This window comes from Podarcis tiliguerta (assembly GCF_965153285.1).
Source record: "Podarcis tiliguerta genome assembly, chromosome: 2".
In the NCBI taxonomy this organism is placed as follows: Eukaryota; Metazoa; Chordata; class Lepidosauria; order Squamata; family Lacertidae; genus Podarcis; species Podarcis tiliguerta.
The window spans coordinates 44,775,725-44,799,373 of NC_139535.1; the positions used below are offsets into that span (position 1 = coordinate 44,775,725).

Consider the following 23,649-nt stretch of genomic DNA (forward strand, 5'->3'; position numbering starts at 1 on the left):
TGTTTACTCTATTTAAAATTAAAAAATCTTATTACATAGTAATCCTTGAACATAAACACACACACGCACACGCACACACACAGTGGTACCTTGGGTTACAGACGCTTCAGGTTACAGACTCCGCTAACCTCAGGTTAAGAACTTTGCTTCAGGATGAGAACAGAAATTGTGCTCTGGCGGTGCGGCGGTAATGGGAGGCCCCATTAGCTGAAGTGGTGCTTCAGGTTAAGAACAGTTTCAGGTTAAGAACAGACCTCCAGAATGAATTAAGTTCTTAACCCGAGGTACCACTGTGTGTGTGTGTGCTTGTGTCGAATCCCTGACTAAGGATAGCAGATTAAGCTTCTCCAGTACACTTCACACTATTGCCCCCATGCAATTAATCTGCACATCCACCTGCTGATGCTGCTAAGAGTGTTGGAGAACATTCACCAAGGCTGGGCTTTCTGTCTAAATATTGCTCTTGGATGTGCAAAGTAGGAGAGAAGCATAATGCTCCCCTTAACAGACAGCAATCAAGCTGCAGGGGGTCTCTTCACTGCTCTGAAATGTACTCTGCTCTTTTAGCTGCTCCTCCCTCTCTAATAGTAGTTAATTGTTTTGGACTGTGCTGCTAACCTTCCTGTAATGAAGTTTTCTTTCATTTTGTCAATCATTCATTCAAATGTGCAATTGCCTCCTGTCTTATCGATGGGGTTTTAAATACAGATAACCAGGTAGCTGGTGACAAGGTGGCAGAATTCAGGCAATGAATGAACTGGTTCTTGCTGGAATAAGATGAAGTTTTGGGTTGAGGAAGTTCCAACATGTGAGAGAGAACAAATGGAACCATTTATCACTCCATAGTTTTTTGGTTAACTGGCAAAAGTAACCAAACCTCATCGTTATGCCTGTCCTACAGCCCAAGATATGGAATACTATCAAGCATGACTGATAATACCCATAGATATTTTGATTATAGCTTTACTTCTGTTGGATTCCTAATGTCACGGAAGGCTTAAACCTGTACAGTGGTACCTAAGGTTACATACGCTTCAGGTTACAGACTCCGCTAACCCAGAAATAGTACCTCAGTTTAAGAACTTTGCTTCAGAAATCGTGCTCCGGCGGCACAGCGGCCCCATTAGCTAAAGTGGTGCTTCAGGTTAAGAACAGTTTCAGGTTAAGAACGGACCTCCGGAACGAATTAAGTACTTAGCTGTACCACTGTACTACACATGCCATTAGTAATTTAGCCCTCCTTCACTTATACAAAAAGCCAACATGGGCCCCTCATATGGGTCAGGACCCTGGTGTCAGGATATGTAGTAGGAGTTTTAGCACTCTCTTCCCTGCTATGGGCGCAACACAAAATACCTGCAATTTGCATTGCCAAAAAGTGTCCCATTTAAATTAATAGGAACACCTTCATAAAGCACTATCATAAAGCAAGATGTCCTACCCCTGTTTTGTACACAGCTTGTGAGTTTTGTATCGCAAGCACCAGAGGAGAGTATCGGCATTCTGCCATTGTTTGTCTCCAGCATTTGGATACAGTGCCTGCTGCTGGTTGATGAGCAGGCCTCACCTTGTCAGATGACATCTCACCTATAACAACTGTGCTCTGGAGAGACTTCTAGAAAGCGAAATTCTGTTAGGTGTAACAGAGTTGAGGTTTGCCTCTGAAGGTCCATTAAATGGATCTCGGCTCATTTTGTCTCCTTAAGTTGCACATGTTTGAAAAGATTTAAGTTATCTATCTTCACTACCACCAGCAGCCTTTTTAATGTATGCCTTCCAGGTTCTTGATGTAGCCTTTGTCCCTCAAAGAGTGTTGTGTCTTTTTGTGCCTTACTCGTCTGATGCATCATGTCTTGATCTGCTCTGAAGGCTAAATTGTGTTTAAATTAATGTGGCGATATCTAATTGCTCAAGGTGTGACAGCTGAAAACGAAGTTCAAGAATGGAGGTGAAAGGACAGTTTAATGAAACATCAAGTGAGCATGCATTTACAAGTCTGTCTTCTTCAAACCCCCCCCCCTTTGGTGATGAAACACTCTGCTATTGGGGTCGATGGGATTCAATCCTCACTTTGCCGCTTTGCTGTTGTCCAGGGATAAAGGCCTCATTGTTTTATTTTCTAAAAGCTCATGGGAAGAAACATTCTTGCCGGATTACTGTGGAGACTTCACTTTCTTTCTAAATTAATTGAACACTTAGAAGCAAAGCTACTGGCCTTATCAAAGGAAAGAAATGCAATTAAAACGGAAGACGTCTCAGGGGAGAGAACCATCACTGCTCCCTATCTATTTAGTTATAGAGGTGTGCGCTCAACTATGTGGATGTAGAAATCATTGTTGTTGAAACTTATTTAATCTGATGAGCCCCACAAGCTGAAGGGATAGTTCATGGAGTTTTGACAAAGAGGTGTAAGTTCTAAGAATCTGGTAACAACAACAAATGAGTGGTAAGTAGAAGATTTTGGATTTGATATCTGGCTTTATCACTACCTGAAGGAGTCTCAAAGCGGCTAACATTCTCCTTTCCCTTCCTCCCCCACAGCAAACAACCTTTGAGGTGAGTGGGGCTGAGAGACTTCAAAGAAGTGTGACTGGCCCAAGGTCACCCAGCAGCTGCATGTGGAGGAGCGGAGACGCGAACCCGGTTCACTAGATTACGAGTCTACCGCTTTTAACCACTACACCACACTGGCTCTCAATTAAGTAGCAGGATGTGAGCCACAGGCAGAAGGCAAGACTTAGAGAGCTGAAGAAAAGTTTGATCATTTGGCAAGGTCACTAGTATGAAAGAAATGACAGTATGCACAGTAATGATGATTTAAGAAGGAAAAAATCCATCGGGGCTGTGGGAGTTAAAGGAAAACAACCACAATAGACTAGCTGCAATTCATTAAGTTAGGGATCCTATTTTGTTACTTCTTTTTGTTTAAGAGGATAGCATCCTTCACTGAAGAAACCTTTAAATATTCTCTGTGGAGAAACGAATACAGTTTCTGGCTCTTTCTAATTCAGGCTGTCTTTCAGGGTATGGTCCTCACAAGGCAGCTTACAAACAAAATGAAATTCATTGACTGAGCTCCTGATTTGAGTATGAAATCAAACTTATCTATACTTGGTATCAACAGTGGTATCCACTAGCTCCATCCATTTGCCTGAGGTCAGAAAAATATCAACCCCATGAACTACATGTGAAGCAATTCAGGGGTACCAACATGAATAAAATATTGGGGAGGGGCAGGTAATCCCCGCCCCACATAAGTGATCACAAGATGTGGCAGGCACACACCATTTGAATGACAAATGGGGAGAAGGGTAGTCCCTTCAAATATTGGGGGGGGGGGCAAATACAAATTGGCCACTAGGAGTTGGCTCCAATGCTAAACATTCCTCACTTATGCTCTGACCAGGATGGGAATACCTTCAGAAAACAGCCAGATTTGGTTTGGATTAGTTTGGAGCCTGTCCAATTCTGTTCAGGTCTGAATGACCTGAACGACCAGCATTTTCTGCGTAATCAGAATTAGTCTAATTTGGATAAACTATAGGATGGGTCCTAAAAAAATTAATGCAGCTGTCAAAAGCCATGGTAAAAAGATACATATTCAGCAAATGTAAAACTATATAACGGAAGTGGCAGACACACCTCTGTAGGAAGTCAATACCATAGCTTAGGGGCTGCCATAGAGAATGATTAAATACAATAAAAGCCCATTAAAACTGCAAAACAAATAAGAGTTAAAACAGAAATGCAAAGAATTAAAACAGGAGGTTCAAGACAGGAGATGAGGAGGAATGAGGGGAAACAAGGGGCTTCAAGAGCTGGCTTAATGCCAATACCAGTGGGACCTCTCATATTTGAGTAGGTTGCTGGGAAAAAGTCAAATTCCATGCTGGAGATCATTAGGAAAAAATATTTCTTTTTAAGGCCAAATATCATAATGCCTTCATCACATCTATAGTGCACTTGGAATACTATGCATAGTTCTGGTCAATGCCCCTCAGGAAAGGTACTGAAGAGATGGGAAATGTGCAGAAAAAGGCAGAAGCACACTTACCTCTATGAGCAAAAGTTTGTAATATTTTGGGGGTTTTAGCTGAGATAAAAGGGAGTACAGTGGTACCTCGGGTTACATACGCTTCAGGTTACATACACTTCAGGTTACAGACTCTGCTAACCCAGAAATATTACCTCGGGTTAAAAACTTTGCTTCAGGATGAGAACAGAAATCGTGCTCCTGCGGTGCGGCAGCAGCAGGAGACCCCATTAGCTAAAGTGGTGCTTCAGGTTAAGAACAATTTCAGGGTAAGAACGGACTTCCAGAACAAATTAAGTACTTAACCCGAGGTACCACTGTATAAAATTATGCCTAGTGTAGAGAAAGTAGTTAGGGAGAAGTCTGTCTCTCACACATAACACTAGAAACTAAGGTCACTGAAGCAAAATGGTAGCAGATTTGGGATGGACAAGATGATGCACATCTTTACGCAGCTCATAGTTAAACTATGGAATTCACTGCCACAGATGCTGTGATGACTACCAACCTGATCAACTTTAAAAACAGTTAGACAAATTCATGGAGGATTAAGGTTCTATTACCTCCAGTCTTCATGTACCTCTGAATACCAGTTGTTGGAGATCAAGGGTGACTCATATCCTTCGAGTGGGCTTTGCAGAGGCATCTGGTTGGCTGCTGGGAGAACCTGTTGGACTAAGATGGGCCTTTGGTCTGATCCAGCAAGCCTCTTTTCCTTTTCTTTGCGTTCTTTACTGTGAGTTAGAGGTAGTTCATTTGCTTGAGGAACTGAAGAGGACCGCCTAGCATTACCCGAAGCAGGAAGTACAGGAAGCAATGTCAAAGAGTTGCAATAAATTAGTCTGTAAGGTGTCAAAGGTCTCTTCATCTTTATAGTTGCCACTTAGCAGCGGTTCCCAAAGGGTTTATTTATGAAAGAGTGAAAAAACATTTCTTTTATACACACAATCTTTCTCTTAGTCTATTTAGCAGTCGGCATGTGCACCACAATTAATAGCAAGGTAAAATTTATCAGATAAAAAGAAGTTGGATATAAAACAATAAGTGAACCAGAGCAGCCCGGCTTTTGTAAGTACAGTTCATGTAATTGCAAGTGATTGTTAGAGAGTGTGAGCGTCATTCCCAGACACAGCCAATTAATGGAGTCTATGCCTTCCTTTGTGAAATTCTTCTTGGAATCACAGTGTGAAAATCATACTTCTCAAAGGGCCAATGACAAACTGGTGATACCGGCTTATTAATGCCGGCTGAGCGATAACATTAACATTTCGGAATCATTTGTTCCTTTATACTGGGAGTGTTTGTATTTACTACAGTAGCATGACTAAGCTGATGTTGATTCCAAAAATCACATGCAGAGATATTATGACAAAAGATTGCATCCATCGTTGTGAAAAAATGGTCCTAGCAAACTTCCAATTCTTCGTGTGTCATGTTAAATTTTCACCTCACTTATTTGCATTGTGAGGTGATTCTTACTCGAATATTATGGACTGAATCATTACCAGTGAACAGAGGACTTCAGATTGATCATAATCTATTTACAGAGGAACATAGGAAGCTGCGTTATATTGAGTTAGGCCATTGGTCCATCTAGCTCAGTATTGTCTATGCTGATTGGCAGAGGCTCTGCAGGATTTTAAGCAGAGGTTTCTGGCAGTCCTACCTGTAGATCATCGCTTTCCAAACTTTTTGTGTTGGTGACACACTTTTTAGTCATGCATCATTTCGCGACACGGTACTTCAGTTTTACTAGCAAACCGGAGGTTAAACTAACCCCTTTCCAGCCCTGTGAGGAATGTGGGGGGTGTTTGCGTGACACATTTACACACTCCAGCCAACACACGTGTTGCGACACACAGTTTGAAAAGCTCTGCGGTAGATGCTGGGGATTAAATATGGGACTTTCTGTATGCAGAGCAGCCGGGTTGTAAATTCTCTGCTTAATTTACTTCTAGCAGTTAAGCAAGCTTTCTGACTCACATTCTGAATGAGAATAACTAACCATTGATACCACCTGTGGTGGGTAGCTTCATTAAAATATTGGGTCACTGTGCCATAGCTGTGGAAAAGGCAAAATTCATATTGGGGATCGTTAGGAAAGGGTTTGAAAATAAAATGCCAATATCACAATGTCATCACAATATCACAATGTCATCACAGCACAATCTATGCTGTGACTTACACTTGGAATACCGTGCACCATTCTGGTCTCAGAAAGGTTATTGTTGAGCTTGGAAAGGTGCAGACAGGGGGGTGGGGAAATCACCATTACTTAGGAAGCAGATTTTTAATTTTTAATATAAATGGTTCTTTAAAATGCACATTGCAAACACATTCCTAAGAGAGGCCTTCCTCCCTGTATGGGAGAGAAATAAGACTGGTTCTACTACGATGATGCCTTCTTTGGCAAATGCCTGCTTAATGTAAAGATGAAATTTGTGCACTGCCCTGGAATCTTTTGGAAAAGGGTGGTTGAAAATATTTTATTTTATTTAAAATATTTATTAATCACAAACTAAAGCATGTTTTCTTATTTATAATAATTATTTTTCTCATATGCAATTTTGTACAAATTTAATCAATTAATTGATAATATGATTAACCTGTTTTAAGATATATTTAACAGATTGACAGCCCTAAATGAAACTTACTAAAGGCTTCTCCAGATAAATAAAGGTTGTTATTTTTTAAATTACAACGTCATCAAACAAATTATGCATGAAACATCTGATATCAAACTAGCTTATACCCTTTTGCAATAAACAGTTCCTTAAAAGAGTTATTTTTAAAAATGAAAACTGTTTATATATATATATATATATATATATATATATATATATAGCACATGCATGCTTTAGGATAGTGCTTGTAAATTATTTGCAACAAAAAATGTTATGCTTAAAATATTTATTAAGCCCCTGAAGCAATAGCTTCTTTTGAGGCAGCAAGTTTGTTAATTTAAAAAGGCCTCATCTTCTGCAAAATGAGGAATTTGGTGCGAAAACTCTCTTTAAGAAGTGTTTGCATGTTATCTCCTACACAACTGTGTCAACAATTCTGCCAGCTGGCACCATTTGGCTTTTTATTTACATTTGTCCTGGGTTAACCTAGGTCTGGGGTTCCCAAACTGTGGTCAGCAGGCTTCATTCAGGTGGTCCTAAGCAGATCTGTAAAAAATACAATTAAAATCATACATCTAGCATAGCACATTACAATTGCTACCAAAGACAGAAGAATTAGTAAGTGGTCCACCAAGACCCCCAGCAATTTTCAAGAGGTCCATGGGGAACGAAAGTTCGGGCATCACTGATCTAGGGGTGTTAAATATTAATATTCTGAGGAATATTATTAATATTATGCAGATTCCAAGTGTTAATTTCTACCATGTTTGGGGCAGGACACCTGGATCTGATATTTTGCACTGATTTAAAATAATCCCAATAGGTAGAACAGGTAAAGGACCCCTGGATGGTTAAGTCCAGTCAAAGGTGACTATGGGTTTGTGGCACTCATTTCACTTTCAGGCCAAGGGAGCCGGCGTTTGTCCACAGACAGCTTTCCGGGTCATGTGGCCAGCATGACTAAACCACTTCTGGCGCAACAGAACACCATGATGGAAACCAGAGCACACAGAAATGCCATTTACCTTCCCACCACAGCGGAACCTATTTATCAGCTTGCACTGAAGTGCTTTCAAACTGCTAGGTTGGCAGGAGTTGGGACCGAACAACAGGAACTCACCGCATCGTGGGGATTCGAACCGCCAACCTTCTGATTGGCAAGTCTAAGAGGCTCAGTGGTTTAAACCATAGTGCCACACATGTCCCTATATAATCCCAATATACTGTATTTTTTGCCCTATAGGATGCACTTTTTCCCCTCCAAAAATGAAGGGGAAATGTGTGTGCATCCTATGGGGCGAATGCAGGCTTTCACTGAAGCCTGGAGAGCGAGAGGGGTCGGTGCGCACTGACCCCTCTTGCTCTCCAGGCTTCAGGAAGCTATCCACAAGCCGTGGGAGAGCTGCACCCCGAAGCCTGGGGGTGCGCTGAGCTCAGCGCCCCCCAGGCTTCGGGCTTCGCAAAGCTCTCTGCAAGCCGTGGGAGGGCTGTGTGAAGTCACGCAGCTCTCCCACGGCTTGTGGAGAGCTGCCTGTTCTGGGGGCTGGGGTCGGGGGAAGCTCGGGCTTCCCCCGCCCCAGCCCCACGCCTAGGGGGGAAATAGGTGAGCCCTATGGGCCGGTGTGCCCTATGGGCCGAAAAATACTGTAAGTGGTATGAAAATGACAGAAATGACATAGTTAGATAATTACTCTTTGAAGGTTAATATATGCCCCTAGTGACCTGCTTGGTTCTTCTCCAGAAGACTTATTATATCTGCTGACATTAGGGAGAATTTTTCGAAGGTTACAAAGAATTCCTGGATTCAACCCCAGTCCAGCTAACTCATATTGTAAGATCTGGTTCCCCCTTTCGCTGGCAGGGTTGTAAGGTACAGCCTGGAAAATGGGAAAGGATGTGTTGTTATCCTTTTCCCCACCTAAAACCTACTGGTCGAGACAGAAAATTTTAAACCTCATAAGATACTAAGGTGTTAGCGGTTCAAACAATTCTCTTTCGATCCCACTCCCCTATGTCCCGTCCCCCCCCCCCCAGTCCATGACATTCCACAGGTCTCAGAAGCTCACAGGTCAGGTCATTTGGGACATTTAAAAATATTTTTCTTTTAAATTTAAAAACTAATATACTTCTGCATACCAGGGGAATTCTCCTGAGTATGAAGAAACCGCTATCTTATTTCTGTTTCATTTTCAAACTATTAGGTACTGGGCCACCCAGGTTTGGCATCACAGGAAATTAGATTCTAATAACTATAAAATACTACTGATACATGTCAAGTAGTCACGCATATCCTGTACACAATACATTGACCCCTTAGATGGTTTGTAACAGAAGCGATTCAGTATATAGAATCCATCAACTGGCCAGAAGCAGAGGTTTTCCTGAGGAATAAGTAAATATGGTGTGAAACATGGAATGAGAGTTTGTCACTAAATGACACCTCTTTGTTCCAGACCCTTTCCTAGCTGGAATTTGTTTTTTTTATTGTTTAGCCATTACAAAAACCTTAGAAAAACGTTTATTAAAATAATATCAAGCAATGAACTACATTAAGATATACTGCTTGTGAAAAAATGCTGCATAAAGGTAAAGGGACCCCTGACCATTAGGTCTAGTCGTGACCGACTCTGGGGTTGCGGTGCTCATCTCGCTTTATTAGCTGAGGGAGCCGGCGTACAGCTTCCGGGTCATGTGGCCAGCATGACTAAGCCGCTTCTGGCAAACCAGAGCAGCACACGGAAATGCCGTTTGCCTTCCCGCCGGAGCAGTACCTATTTATCTACTTGCACTTTGATGTGCTTTTGAACTGCTAGGTTGGCAGGAGCAGGGACCGAGCAACGGGAGCTCACCCCGTTGCAGGGATTCGAACTGCCGACCTTCTGATCGGCAAGGCCTAGGCTCTGTGGTTTAACCCACAGCAATGAACTACATTAAGATAAACTGCTTGTGTAAAAAATGCTGCATATATTTGCATATAGTTAGAAGGAAAGCCCCATCGCACCACCCAGCCGGGGTGGGAGGGATCCTTTCCAGATCCCCTCTCCCAAGTTTGCCCTCCCATCACGGGGGCAGCAGCAGGGTGTTTTGCCTTGGGTGCTGAAATGCCTTGAGTCACCCCTGTCTATTAACTTCTGTGAGTCTGCCAGCATTGGATACAACCCAAAGAAACCTGTGGCCCTGCAGAGGTTGTTGGAGTCCAGCATGGACAATGGACAGGGAAGAAAGAAGCTGTAGTCCAGCAACATCTGGAGGACCACAGGTGGTTATTATTATTATTATTATTATTATTATTATTATTATTAATTGAATTTATATGTCACCCGGGGGTCTCAGGGTGGTTCGCAGAATAAAATCAAGATATAAAACCACAAAATACCTAATAAAAAAACAACAACAGCAACCTAATACTTCACCCCCCAAAAAAACACATTTTAAAAGAGCATAGGATGTAAATCAGATCTACCAACGGCCTGCTTAAAAAGGAATGTTTTTGTCTGGCACCTAAAAGTGTATAATGAAGGCGCCAGGCGAACTTCCCTGGGGAGAGCATTCCACAGACGCAGAGCCATTGCAGAGAAGGCCTGTTCTCGTGTTGCCACCCTCCGAACCTCTCGAGGAGGAGGAGGAGGCACACAACGAAGGGCCTCAGAAGGTGATCTCGGAGTCCGGGTAGGTTCATATGGAAAGAGGCGGTCCTTGAGGTATTGCGGTCCTGAGCCGTTTAAGGCTTTATAGATCAAAACAGGTTCCCCACTTCTGCTTTAAAGGAAGTAACTCACTAAATACCAGCATTTCTGGATCTGAAGGTGACTTGCAGAAAGGTACTCCTGCTTGCACAAGGCAGCCTTCTTGAATTCTAGCAGTCCCCTTCTCCTGCTGCAGCCAACTCTCCCTGCCCCAATTCCCTTATTCCGATTAATACTTTTTTGTCAGAGGACATTCTGGTATGCCCCTATTCCGATGCTTTGGACTAAAGATGTTTTGGTGCCCTCCAGATGTTTTGAACTACAGGGCTGGTGGTGGCTGCTCTCTACGGCTTGGTAGCATTGAGCAGCTCTGTTCAGCGCCTGCTCAAAACTCCAGTGATGTTGATTCCCTATCTATTTCTACCATTTGCCTCTAGCCTTCCTCCCTAGAGCTTTAGGATCACTTTGATGCTCTCAGCTTCTGGACATTTGCCAGCCTAGTTTACAACGTAGGTATGCATGGTATTGAGATTGCATTTGTTGCTTTTATCAATTATCTTCCCACAGAAATTGATGGAGGCAACTGTACCTTATTGATCCTGTTCCATCTTCCAGCAGCATTTGTTGTCATTGATCAGGAGTTGTTGATGACATGAGACATAGTTCATATTTATGGGATCACTCTGAAGTGGTTCTACCTATTTCATGCTTGAAGATTTTAAAAGGTTATGATAGGTATTTCCTTATTGGTGTCTCTGGGTTTTCCTTATGGCAGCTGCAGCATTTTATCTACTCAATATTATATGAATATAATACAATATTTTAGCATTATATTATATTATATTATTATATTATAATATTATATTATTATATTATATTATACAGTGGTACCTCAGGTTAAGTACTTAATTTGTTCTGGAGGTCCGTTCTTAACCTGAAACTGTTCTTCATCTGAAGCACCACTTTAGCTAATGGGGCCTCCCGCTACCACCGCACGATTTCTGTTCTCATCCTGAAGCAAAGTTCTTAACCTGAGGTACTATTTCTGGGTTAGCGGAGTCTGTAACCTGAAGCGTATGTAACTTGAAGCGTATGTAACCCGAGGTACCGCTGTATTATATTTATTATATTATATTTTAGCATTTTATCTACTCAATATTATATGAATGAGTGGAATACTAGAATTCTGATTTAAATAGAGGGCAAATCCAATTTCCTAGGAATACATAGACTAGGTACTTATGACATCACCTGGATTATACTAAAAAGGAGATGTAAAACATCTAGAAAGACCTAAATAGTAGGTACTTTGGGGAGCTACTGTAGTATTAAGACTGTGATATACTAACTGGTTTAAATCTTGCCCTAACCCTGCTAATTAAGTAGCTGTTGTCTCTCCGGCCTTTTCACCCAGAGATGGTAATACTGAAGTACACAAGGCCATAAAGGTTATTGAGATAATGAATGTGAATCTGGTCTGGAAGTCTAGTGCAAACCACGGTTTCCCAGTTTGGGCGGAATGGCAAATTATGGTTTGCCATAAACCATGAAATAACCCATTAAAGATGCAAGTCTATGCTCACTTACTCGAGGAAATTCCCAGTGAACAAAATAGGACTTCATCCCAATTAAACATGTAAAAGATCAGGATGTAATCAGAATGCACAATGGAAGGTGGGGCAAGCAGAGAAGAACAGAACATCAGGCACTAAAATATGGTGTATTCATGCCATTTATTAAATTTATGTGACCATCTTTAAAAAAATAGTCTCTGGATGGCTTACAAACAAGGCAATATTAATCAATGAAAGACAGAAAACAACTTTCCCTTATAACAGAGACAGTATAACCAGTTTAAAACAGGCTTGTCATGCACCCCTTAACCTAGCCTACTGCACTCAGGTGCACATGGGGACATTATCCTGTTGTCTGGATTGAAGTAAGATTCAACTTCTGGTCCAGTCTCTACATGGAAGGTGGGGTGGTGCTGGGATCTTGTCCTTTGCCTCAGGTGGCAAAATGTCTTGGGCAATTTTGAGCTGTGATAAGTCAGTACTGATTGAATGACTAACATCAACAAGTGAATCACCAAATGCGGTCGTCATGGGGAGCCAGCACCACAAATGAAAAAAGCAGGGCTGAGACATGAGGAATCGAAGAGCGATTAGGTGGCACTGTCTCTCAAGCCATTCATTCACTAACCATTCACCAGCATTTGACTGCAGGAGGACAACAGTTGAGGCTGCTGGCATTGTGACTGTCGTTATCAAAATTAGTTAGACACTTGTTCAGCAGGCTGCATCCTCTTGTCACTGATTGAGATTTTTCCTGCTGTTATTCATGCTCTGATAACATCTCATATAGATTACTTGCAATAGCAACAAAGAGCTTTGTTTCACCTTAAAGACTATCAATTTTTGTTATGCTGTAAGGTTTCACAGACTACATTCCACTTTAGTTGGACGAACCACAGTTGACTCGTCCTTTCATGCCTGGATGCAGTGATATTTTTTTTGCCACAATAAATGAGCTTTATTTTTATTTTTCTGAGCTTCTACAAAAAGATGGGCAGTGTTAAAAAAAACCTTGCCTCTTGACCCTAAAAATTTACCAGACATAAGATGGAAGGCTCTTGCCAAAGCTACTGCAGCTATTAGTGGAAGTTATGCTTACATTGTTGAAGCCCTGGGTTGTATTTACTGTGATGAAACTAAAAAAGGTGATAAAAGACAACAGGCTAAAATTTTCTTTAGAAAATGGAAGAATTTGAATTCATTTTCATGCTTCATCTTTGGACACATTTGCTAGAACAATTTCATAAAGTTAGCAAGACACTCAGAACTTCACTGTAATGGTTCTAGGGATTGCTTGTGCGTAAGTAGCCTTTACTCCTGGCTAGGTTGCATGGTTGAACCCTTTCTGACCAGACAGCCCTCTATTCCATGGCTGCCTCAGTCGCTGGCAGAATCCGTCAGTGGGCGTTTCTTAAACCGCTTCCAACATAAAAGCTGCTTAACGCCCAGTCTCCTCCCCCGTTGCCTGCGCGAAAGCTTTCTGCGCAAGGTGGGTGTGGGCAAAGGAGCATTAGTCCCCTCTCCGCTTGTCTCCTGCGAAGAGTCCTGGAGCCACCTCTCCGCTTCCTCTATCTCCTCCCCTTCTCCACTGGTGTTATGCTGATTTCCTTCCCCAGCGTATGGGCTATCCCTCCTCCTACTGGGACCCTCTCCACCATCATCCGGGAGCCCTCTCACCTCCTCCTGCTCCGATGGCAGTTCCCTGACATTCACAAATTTCATTTGAGCACAGTTCACTGTTACAGTTTGTATCAAACACTCGGGCTAATTTTGATGAAATTTAACAGCAAGCCAAATTTACTCTATTGGATGTAGGGTACAAAACTGTCAAAAGAATACAAAGAATAAAAAAAATTAAAATGATAGCACAACACCCGAAACCTTGGACGAACTTTCTGCAAGAGATAGGATTAGGGAAAATTCATTTATCCCTGTCATGGATGCTCTTGAAGCCAACCTAGAGAGAGGAGCAACAAGTGTACAGGAGTATAGCTGGCAATTTTTCATTTATGGTGAACCTGCAAGCAACCAGAGAAGAGATTCACAATGACTTTGAGATGTTGATGTATTCATAGGATGTTGACCTTAGTCTAGTTGATGAATTCTTGCACTTCCACCTGTACGTCAAACAAGCTCACCCTGAAAAAACAAAATTCAGCCACCTAGATATGTATCAAATAATATTCCAGGAGAAAATTTGGACAGCTGTTCCAAATGTGGAAACAATTATCAGATTGTTCCTGTGTTTAATGGTTACAAACTGTAATGGCAAAAGATAATGTTATAGACTAAAAAGGATAAAGAATGTTCTATGGTCAATAATGTGCTAGGATTGGTCGTGTGATCTAAGCATTTCACGCATAGAAAACGATAAAACTGTGACTTACTGATTTTAATGATACAATTGATAAGTTTGCATCCAAAAGAGGTCAAAAGATATTGCTTTGATTTTCTATATAGTGTAATGTTATAACATAGCTATGATTCCCCTATGAATATTCTGTGTGGATATCTTCATTAATTCCATACTTTTGTAACCTTATTTAAGGTTATAAATTTATAAACAATCTTTTTATCAATGCTAAAATTTCTGCAATGCTCTACTTTGATTGAGTAGACAAAGAAGAGAACGAGGTTCTGTTTCTCGTGATCATATGCTATTAAGTTTGGGCCTCCCAGGGTCTCCTAGCCCAGGGCTTCCAATTGCTTTAAACCTGGGAGCTCTAGGTAGCAAAATGTACTATTTTGTTACTTTCTTTTCTGGGTTTCCTGGGTATCAGTGAGTAGAACTAGGGTTGGCATATTTCAAACAGTGACAATCTGGTCAGAAAAGTTGTTGAATTTTTTTTAGTTTTGCCCAAAGTTGTTGAGGTTTTTTTTTTTTGCATTTTGCATTTTTTTGCATTTTGCATTTTTTGCAAAAAAAGAAAAAAAAAGCCATTTCTGAGCTTTTTTAAATGGAAATTTGGCCAAAATGGCACTGTCGACATGGGCTGCCATGCATCCGGACATCTGTTGCTGACTGCACTATTCTAGATTTGTCCAGGAAATTCCAGATGTATGGCAACCCTAATAGAGCACCCTTTTACTAGCTATGGCTGGTGCAACAGCTGCAGCCATTCCTGGATGGAGGTAGTTGAGCCAAAGTGGTTCAGGTATTGGTAACACTCAATCACATTATCACAAAGCAATCTGTGTAGGGCTACCCTGAAAGCTGATCTGGAAGCTGCAGCTGGTGCAAAAGGCAGCAGCCCAGCTGCTATTTACCAAAGCTGGTTACTGATAGCATGGTGGCATAATTGCTGAAAAACCAGCACACACTTAATACGTTAGTGTTAGTTTATACATTCCTAAGCAAGTTGGGACCAGCCTACCCAAAGGGCCTCCTTTCTCCATATATTTTGGCCCATTACTTGAGATCTGCTGGAGAAGGTTTGCTGACTTTCCTTTAGTGGTTCTCAACCTGTGGATCCCCAGATGTTGTTGGACTACAACTCCCATCATCCCTGAGCTCTGGCCTTGCTAGCTAGCAGTGATGGGAGTTGTAGTCCCAAAACATCTGGGGACCCACAGGTTGAGAAAGGCTGCCGGGTGAGTTTAGAACATCTGTCTGGTGGCCACAGAGAACAGGGCACTCAGCGCAATAACACCTATATTGTGGAATCTGTTGCCCTTGTATACTGGGCAGGCATCCTTTGCGTCTAGTTTTAGAAACCAGCTTACAACATGTTTTTTTCTATCACCCCCATCAATTTACTATGGTCAACAGGCCAGAAATAAGACCAAAAATAAAACCATACAATGCAACATAGTTTTAAGTCCCGGGCAAAATACAAAATGAGGTATAATACAAATGCCATCAGCTCAGATATATATATAAACAAGATGAGCAATGAACTAAAGAGCACTCTGAAAGATTTAATGTGTTTGCCTTCTCAATTGCTTTTGGGTCAGATATGGTGGGGTTTGTGCTCATAATGACCAGGGTGTGAAATCCATGGAACACACTCTTTTATTTTATAATTTTCACACTGGAGCGTGTCAGAAAATGATACCCAAACTACCAGGAAGGTTAGCTCAATGTTACAATAAAATACTTGCTGGGAGATAAAATCCCATTGGTAGTGGCCACATTTTTTTATCAGTGGCTTTGAGAACAAGGAGGTAATCAACCATCAGAAGGCAAACACATTACATCTGTCCGGAGTAAAAGCCCTTTGATATTTAACTACCTACAATATAATTCAAATTATTCGTAAAACAAGCTACTAGCTGAAAAGTATCATCATAAGAAATACCTGAAGAACAAGATGAGCAGGTTGCATATATGCAAGTCAAAAGGTCCTGAAAATAAACACATGGTTTTTCCTTTGCCAAAGCAAATCCCAAATGGATAAGGAATGAGGGTTACAGTCCAATGCTACAAATAAAACTTTTTTATTTACATATGCATTTATTTATGTGTTTATGTATTAGCTTATTTATTTACAAGCCACAGGGCAAATAGATTTTAAAAATACTTAATACATAAAATAATACAATTGTTAAAGTACGCAACAAATCGCTTAAAAAAAAACCCTGCTAACAGAAGCATCAGCAGTCAGGGCTTTCCTTCTTCAGGCAGGTCTCTCTTCATCTCCTTCTGTTTCATCACCTGATGAAAAAGATTTTTGTTAACTAGCCAGTTAACACAATAAAGAAATTGAACTCATTTATACAGAATACAGTAAGTTAAAAATTGTAATTGCTAACTGTACTATACCCTTTTTTCCCCTTTATCTTTTCTCCACTGTTTTAAATACACCCCCCCCCCCACTATTTATGGGTTGTATTTAAATTTAACAAATAAATAAATAAGAAAGGGGAGGCAGCTCTATGTACAGGGACCCCCCCACACACACACCTGAAAAGGCCCTTTCCTGGGTCCCCACACTTTGTGCCATATACATTTATTGCAACCGCTGCAATAGCTATCATTAGTTAGGCACCAACACAATCCTACAACATTTTTTTTTTATTTACACAAGCTTACCTTGTGACTCAGTTTTTTAATATATATTTTAACTTTTGATTTTATATTGACTTTATGTATACCACACTGATTTGGGGTTGCTGTTTTCTTAGTGGTATTGAAATGTAGGGATAGGTAAGTAAATAAAGCCAACCTTCAGGTTGTAATGCTCTTGAAATGCTATGAAAACTAGAATTCTAGCTGCAATATAGGCAACTAAATATGTTTTTTTACACTTTCAGTTGTAAATACGTTTTCAGGTATTTCTATAGATGTATTATGTAACCACTACATGTGCATAGGTATATGTTTGCAACTATTGTTGCATGTATATGTATGCAAAGTCACCCATCCTTACACTTATGTACCGTAATTGTTTCTCCTTATAACTTTAGTTGTGTTTACATCCAGATGAAAATACCCATATTACACTGAATAGGAATGCCTTAACAACTCTTTGTATCATGATTTGATTGCCTAACATTGGGCAGAAACATGTTAATAGGTATAGACAAAAATAGTCACTAGGTCAGTGGTTCTCAAACCATCCCCCCCCATGCCACTTGAAAATTGCTTAGGGTCTTGGTGGACCACTTAATTTTTTTTTTGCCTGTTGTAGCAATTGTAATGTAATGAGCTAGATAGTATTATTTTTATTGTATTTTAATTGCTTCTTTAGGTCTGCCATATTTCAAACAGTGAAAATCCAGACAGAAAAGTTGAGCTTTGCCTCTGACTACAGAATGACATATGGCAACCCTAGCTTGACTTCTTTTGTATTTTATTGTAGTACAATTTGAATTCTGTAGAATACTATAGAATTCAAATTGTAAGTGTTCTTCACAAACATGCAATGGTTTGTAGGCCACTGGTGCTCCACAGGCCATAGTATGAGAACCCCTGTACTAAGGTTGCCATATTCCCAAAAGTTAAAATCCGGTTTTTCCGGACATTCCACCGATTCAGCAAAAATCCACCCAGATGCCATTTTTCTGAGTGTTTCCCGGATGTGTCCAGGAAAACCCAGATGTATGGCAGCCCTAACCTGCACCAGATCACAATTTAAATTTGAAATAGGGTACATCTATTACAATCCATAATAATTAAGTTCAGTTCAATTTATTGTGTCTAGTGAATAGCCATTGCACACATGAAAATAATAACAAGAATATAGCTACGAATAGTAGTTGACATTTCTATTCCCTGACCTTTACAGGATAAATATTTTCCCATTCCCCCTTTAAGTTGTATTACACAAATTTGTAAAGCCTTTGCAATAAATTTGGATGTTCAATAGGATATATACCTCTCCACATCAGACAGCAAAAAAAAGGTCTTTGCAAGAGATGCTCTTCCCTTCTGCGATCTTAACAATGGATGGATGTAATTGTTTCTAAGATCATTATAAAAAGGGCATTGGAGTTATGTCTTCTATAGACAGAGAGTTGCACGAGCAAACTCTATCCTTCTTAGGAACTGTTTTATGTTGGCCTGTCCAATATCCTAACGCAAGGGCATTTAGTCTTGCCTGAGTAAAGGCTACTACTCTCATTTTAACATTTGGCAAATCTACCAGATATCTTGGCAGGGATGGATACAATGGAATTAAAAAAGCATACAATTTGTTTGATTGGCAGATCTTGATCTCAGCAGTTTGTGGTTGCATCTCAGTGTCTTTAAGCCTTTGGAGTATTAATTCTTTAGCTTTCTCAAAACTCTGCGTCACAAGAAAGGAGGCAGAGAGTCCCAACCTCATGGCAGCAGATTGCATTTCATGTTTCCGTGAGTCTGGGGTCATGTCTTCCAAAAATGTCATGAGGGATTCTGATACATGCTTAAAAATAGTTTTTAACCAAAAAAGCAGAGCTAGACCTTGGCTTTAATGGGCATTACACCCAGTTACACATGGACCTGTGCTATTTTTGTAGAGGTAGGGACTGGCAGTCTGCACAAAAAAATATTGCGCTCTCTCCAGTGAGTCTAAATTGGTCATGGCCCACAGTGGTGTTCCATATAACAACTTGGGCAACACCCTGGTCTTATAAAGTTCTAAAGAGAGCCAGTGTGGTGTAGTGGTTAAGAGCAGTAGTCTCGTAATCTGGGGAACCGGGTTCGTGTCTCCGCTCCTCCACATGCAGCTGCTGGGTGACCTTGGGCCAGTCACACTTCTTTGAAGTCTCTCAGCCCCACTCACCTCACAGAGTGTTTGTTGTGGGGGAGGAAGGGAAAGGAGAACGTTAGCCGCTCTGAGACTCCTGAAGGGGAGTGAAAGGCGGGATATCAAATCCAAACTCTTCTTCTTCTAAAGTGGGCTGCACCAAGTTGCCCCCTTTTGTAAGGTGGAATCGTGATAGTCCATTTAAAGCTCTACCAGCTAATAGGGTGCTTGATTGAACCTGTGCAGACCATTTTCCTATCCACTGAAAGACCACACAGAGATACTTGAATGAGAATACTTGCTCCAGTGTATTTCTATCGAGTGACCAATTGTAAGTTTTCTTAGATTTGCCGAATGTCATAACTTTTGTTTTTTGGTAATTTATAGTCAGATGCTCATTCTTGCAGTACAAGCTGAAAAAATAATAATAATAACAGTGTTCTGCAATCAGTGACAACTATCACTAAAAATAAGCCTTCCACATTCAGATGAAGTATAGCTTTATTACATTGATCTCCTGCTTTTCTCCAGGAAGCTCAAGGCTACATACCTGGTGTCATGCCCCAATCCAGTTTATCTTCACAGCAATCTTGTGAGGTCGGGTCAGGCTAAGAAAGAGTCGCTCAGGGAACTTCAAGCAGAATGGAAATCAGGACCAGGCTCTTCCAAGTCTTAGCGCTCATTCACATGGGAGTTTAATGTGGACTTGAAACGGCTTGTGTCTTTTTCATTTACGTATTCCTTTAGTTAGTGGTTTCCACAATGACATCATGTTCCACAATGTCACCCAAGTAGCAGCCTGAACTCCCCCCCCCCTAAATTCAGGTTTTCCTAATTGATGGATAACCCAATAAGGGGAAATATACCTATATATAACATCACATGTCACTCAACTGTGGACATACTGAAGCACATTGAGAGGATGAGTATTTTTACATGTATGGTGACATTTTGCTGGGTGCCATCTATTGCTGCACCCCAACCTGTCTTTTTCTACTGGTGGTTGCTGATTACATGTTCTTGGTAGTTTTGTTTTCAATAACAGCTATTTTGCATAGAACAGCTCTTACACAAATCAGCTGCATTAATAAACAAAAAACAAACAAAAAACTTACCCTATCAGGTACAGGAGATAGGAAAGCAAAAAGGAAAGGAAAGAAATGGCAGTCTGTCATGTGAGTGACTCCAAATCTTAGGCCTGGAGGACACACAATTTATTTATTAATTCATTTAACTGTGCAAATCTGGAATATTGGAAAGCTTGTGTTTTTTTAAAAAAATATTTATATGCACCCACCAACACCTCTGGTTTCCTGACTTGAAGCAACACACACACTATTTTAGCTACACTTTTGTGCAAAATTTTTATACTGGAAACTTTATATTTCAATTTTTTTAAAAAAGATGCTGTCCACAATTTGTGTGCAGGTCCACAACTAGACCTCAGTTTTCCCAAACCTGCAGTGGGCAGAGAAGCACTAAGCGAAGGAAGGTGACAACTGCACACAGTGCAAATCCATCCCATCAACTATGGCCCACTAGTGTGGCTGGGAAAACTGAGACAGAAATCACCTTCCTTCGCTTAGTGCTTCCCTGCCCACCGCAGGTTTGGGAAACCTGAGGTCTAGTTTTGGGCATGCACACAAATTGTGGACAGCATCTTTTGTTTTATTTTTAAAAGGCACACATGGAAAGAGCAACCAACTCATGCCTTAATTATATTCCTGGATATTGTGCAGGATTTGATATGTTGCCTAGCACGTATTGCTTGTATTAACTACCATTACCTGTTACTATGTATTGCTTACGATTTGAACTGTAGCTATATAACTGCTCTTAATTTTTCGTACCGTCTGGATATTGCAGTGTGTATTTACATTATATTGTTTATTATGTTCTGTGTTGTAAACAGCTGTGCAGTCTTTTGAGGAAGGTGGTATGCAATTTTTTCATAGTAATAATATTCTGAAGTTGGCACTCCAAACCTTCCCCATGTCTGGCATGAGATAGCAGCAGCAGCAGAACTCTCATTATGCCTTGATGGCGAGTTTCCTAAGGGCATGTAGATGTCCACTCTTGGGAGTCCACAGTGATGAGGTACATCCACCTGGAAGGATCAGGATCCTGCCCAATCTTGGAATTAAGGGAGGGGGGCTTAGGACTCTCCCCTCCCATCCGCCCCTGCTGCAGAAAAATACCATAACTGTAATATAATCAAACATGTGGCTACAAGAGCGAAGTGAATTAAAGCTGAAGCGCAAAATGACACGTGATATGTATATATATATATTTTAAACTTTTCATCCGGAAACTTGGGACTGAATCGAAGGGGGCCTCCTGAAGAACAGAGCTGTTTACAATAGTTACAACAGATTCTTTCTGAAATTTATCGCACGGGGAAAGTTCTTCAAATTCTTCAGCGTAAAAGCGAAGTCGTGGAGCGCCATACACCGGAAAGACAAGAACCGGAACCGCCACTTCCTCTGCTCGACTCTCCAGCTTTATTAACTTTATTTTTATTTTTAAAACCAGGCTCGCACTTTCGGTTGTAAATGTACGTAGCCTTAGAAGAAGGCTGGGTCTGTTCCCCCGCCCGAGTTTATTCCTGCCAGCTCCCCCCACCCCATTTAATACCTTCCTCTTTTGCAGAATCACTTGAAAAAAGAGGGCTGGGGTTAGGAGCTTTCTAGTTTGAACTCGGTCCCCCAAGTCCCTTTATCTGAGTTCCTTCCAGTCTTGGGCAGCCACGGGAAGCTAAAAACATCATTTTTGGGGAGGGGGGAGACCTACTGATTCCTTCACCTCACATTAGGTGTAGATGTTGCTGTCCCCTTTCCAACCCAAAAATTTTGGGAGAAGGGTTGACGAGAGCCTCCAGTGTGCCGATAGTGTTTTTTAAAGTTTCTGTAATATTTTTTTTATTATTTTAAAGACCCTTTCGCTCTTCCTCTCCTCCCCTTTCCGCGAGCTTTCTTTCACCCACCCCCCTTCCAAATATCCCTCACTGAATCGTTTGTAATTTTTTAAAATCTCCCTCCTTCAATCGTCTCCGCTTTGCACGCCTCCCTGTTTATTTTCCAGCTCTGAGACTGGCTCTCTTCCTCTCCCCCTGCCCGCTCTTTTTCTTTTTCTTTCTTCCCTTCAAAAAAATAAAAAAAAAACAATTTTGCACGGTGCCAAGCTTGGGAGTTTTCACATATTCGCCTCCCCTTTTCTGCAGCCTCCCTCCCCAGCCCCATCAGAGGAAATATTACAATGTTGCAAGCTGACGTAAGGACATTACAAGGAAAGGGCTACATTTCGGAGTGTTTATGAAAAGCCTCGGTACTGTACTGTCACCAGGGGGCATGCAATAGAATGCATTTCGTCCAACATTTGGAATAATGATCATTTAGCAACCACAACTACCACCACCAACACCACCAAAAAAAAAAAAAAAAAAATCGAGAGAGGGGGGGAAAAAGAGGGAGAGAGAGAGAGAGCTTCCAGTGCGCTTTGGAGTCCGCGCCAGACAGAGGAGCCATGCAGCCAAACTTTCGGGAACCCTTGGTTATTTTTCCTGACATTGCAAGCTCGCCCTTGAGGATCGCTTCTTGAAATCTCCGGGTTTTGTTTTGGCTTTTCTCTCGCCCCGATCCTGGGCGACCTCTCCCGCCGTCTCTAGGCCTGGCGGATCGGCTTGCCTTCGGCAACGGAGGAGAGGATCAGGAGAGGATCTACCTTAGCGGCGAGGGAGCTGCAGCGAGACGCCCTGCCTGCCTGCCTGCCCGCCCGCCTGCTCTGCCTGGGCTCTGCCTGCCTCTCTCTCTCTCCCTCCTCTCTCTCGCATACGCGCACGCAGAGCTCGCTTGCCTTGGGAGTCCAGTGTTGTTTTGAAGGGAGCTAACATGGCGACGGTGCCCGTCTATTGCATCTGTAGGCTGCCCTACGACGTAACCCGCTTCATGATCGAGTGCGACGCCTGCAAGGACTGGTTTCACGGCAGGTAACACAAAGCGATCGGGCCTCCCCCCCCCCTGCTCTGGGGCACACAGATCCCCCTCCTCTCGCTCGGGGGCCTTTCGCCTCTTCGGCTCGCTAGGGCACGAGAGAGCGAGAGCGAGCGAGAGATGGTGGCGGGGCTCGCAGGAGCTGCTGCTGCTGCTGCTGCTGCTCCTCCGTGCAGTTTTCCAACAGGCCTTTTTGGAGAAGAGGAGGAGGAGCCACTCTCCCCATTTCCCTCTCTTGTATTTTTTGTGTGTATGTGTGTGCGTTGTTTTGTTTTGTAAATTGTCGAGCCCGGGCGCACACAATGGGCTCCCCCCCTCCCCACACCGGGGCTCTAGTGTCAAGGGGCTGCGGGTGGCGGCGGCGGCGGCGGCACTAGCGGGGGGAGGGAGAGCTATTGTCCTTTCCTCGGGGAGGGGAGGGCTTGGCTGGCTGCTAGCTGAGGAAGGGGTTTTTATTATTAAGGTTATTTTGTTCCTCGCTCGCCGCCAGCCCTGTGGGGGTCTTCATGGGCGGGTGGCCGAGGCGAAGATTTAAAGCTCGGTGCCCGCTCTCACTTTCTCCAGAGAAGGCATG

At 42.0% G+C, this 23,649-nt stretch overlaps 1 protein-coding gene and 1 long non-coding RNA gene across 2 annotated transcripts in view; one reads left to right on the forward strand and one right to left on the reverse strand.

Annotated features, from left to right (window-relative positions):
- Positions 1-12,060: 12,060 nt before the first annotated feature.
- Positions 12,061-23,037, reverse strand: LOC310668617. Its single transcript, XR_014506714.1, has 6 exons — positions 22,939-23,037; positions 19,637-20,284; positions 16,504-16,571; positions 16,216-16,261; positions 13,625-13,935; positions 12,061-13,184 (listed from the first exon to the last, which is right to left on the reverse strand). It is a non-coding gene; the product is annotated as an uncharacterized lncRNA (long non-coding RNA).
- PHF2 (PHD finger protein 2) overlaps positions 22,135-23,649 on the forward strand; it is a 115,515-nt gene continuing 114,000 nt past the window's right edge. The window contains exon 1 of the mRNA XM_083420936.1: positions 22,135-23,071. Within this exon, the coding sequence (XP_083277062.1) occupies positions 22,974-23,071 (98 nt within the window). The 5' untranslated portion in view covers positions 22,135-22,973. The remainder of the gene's footprint in view (positions 23,072-23,649) is intronic.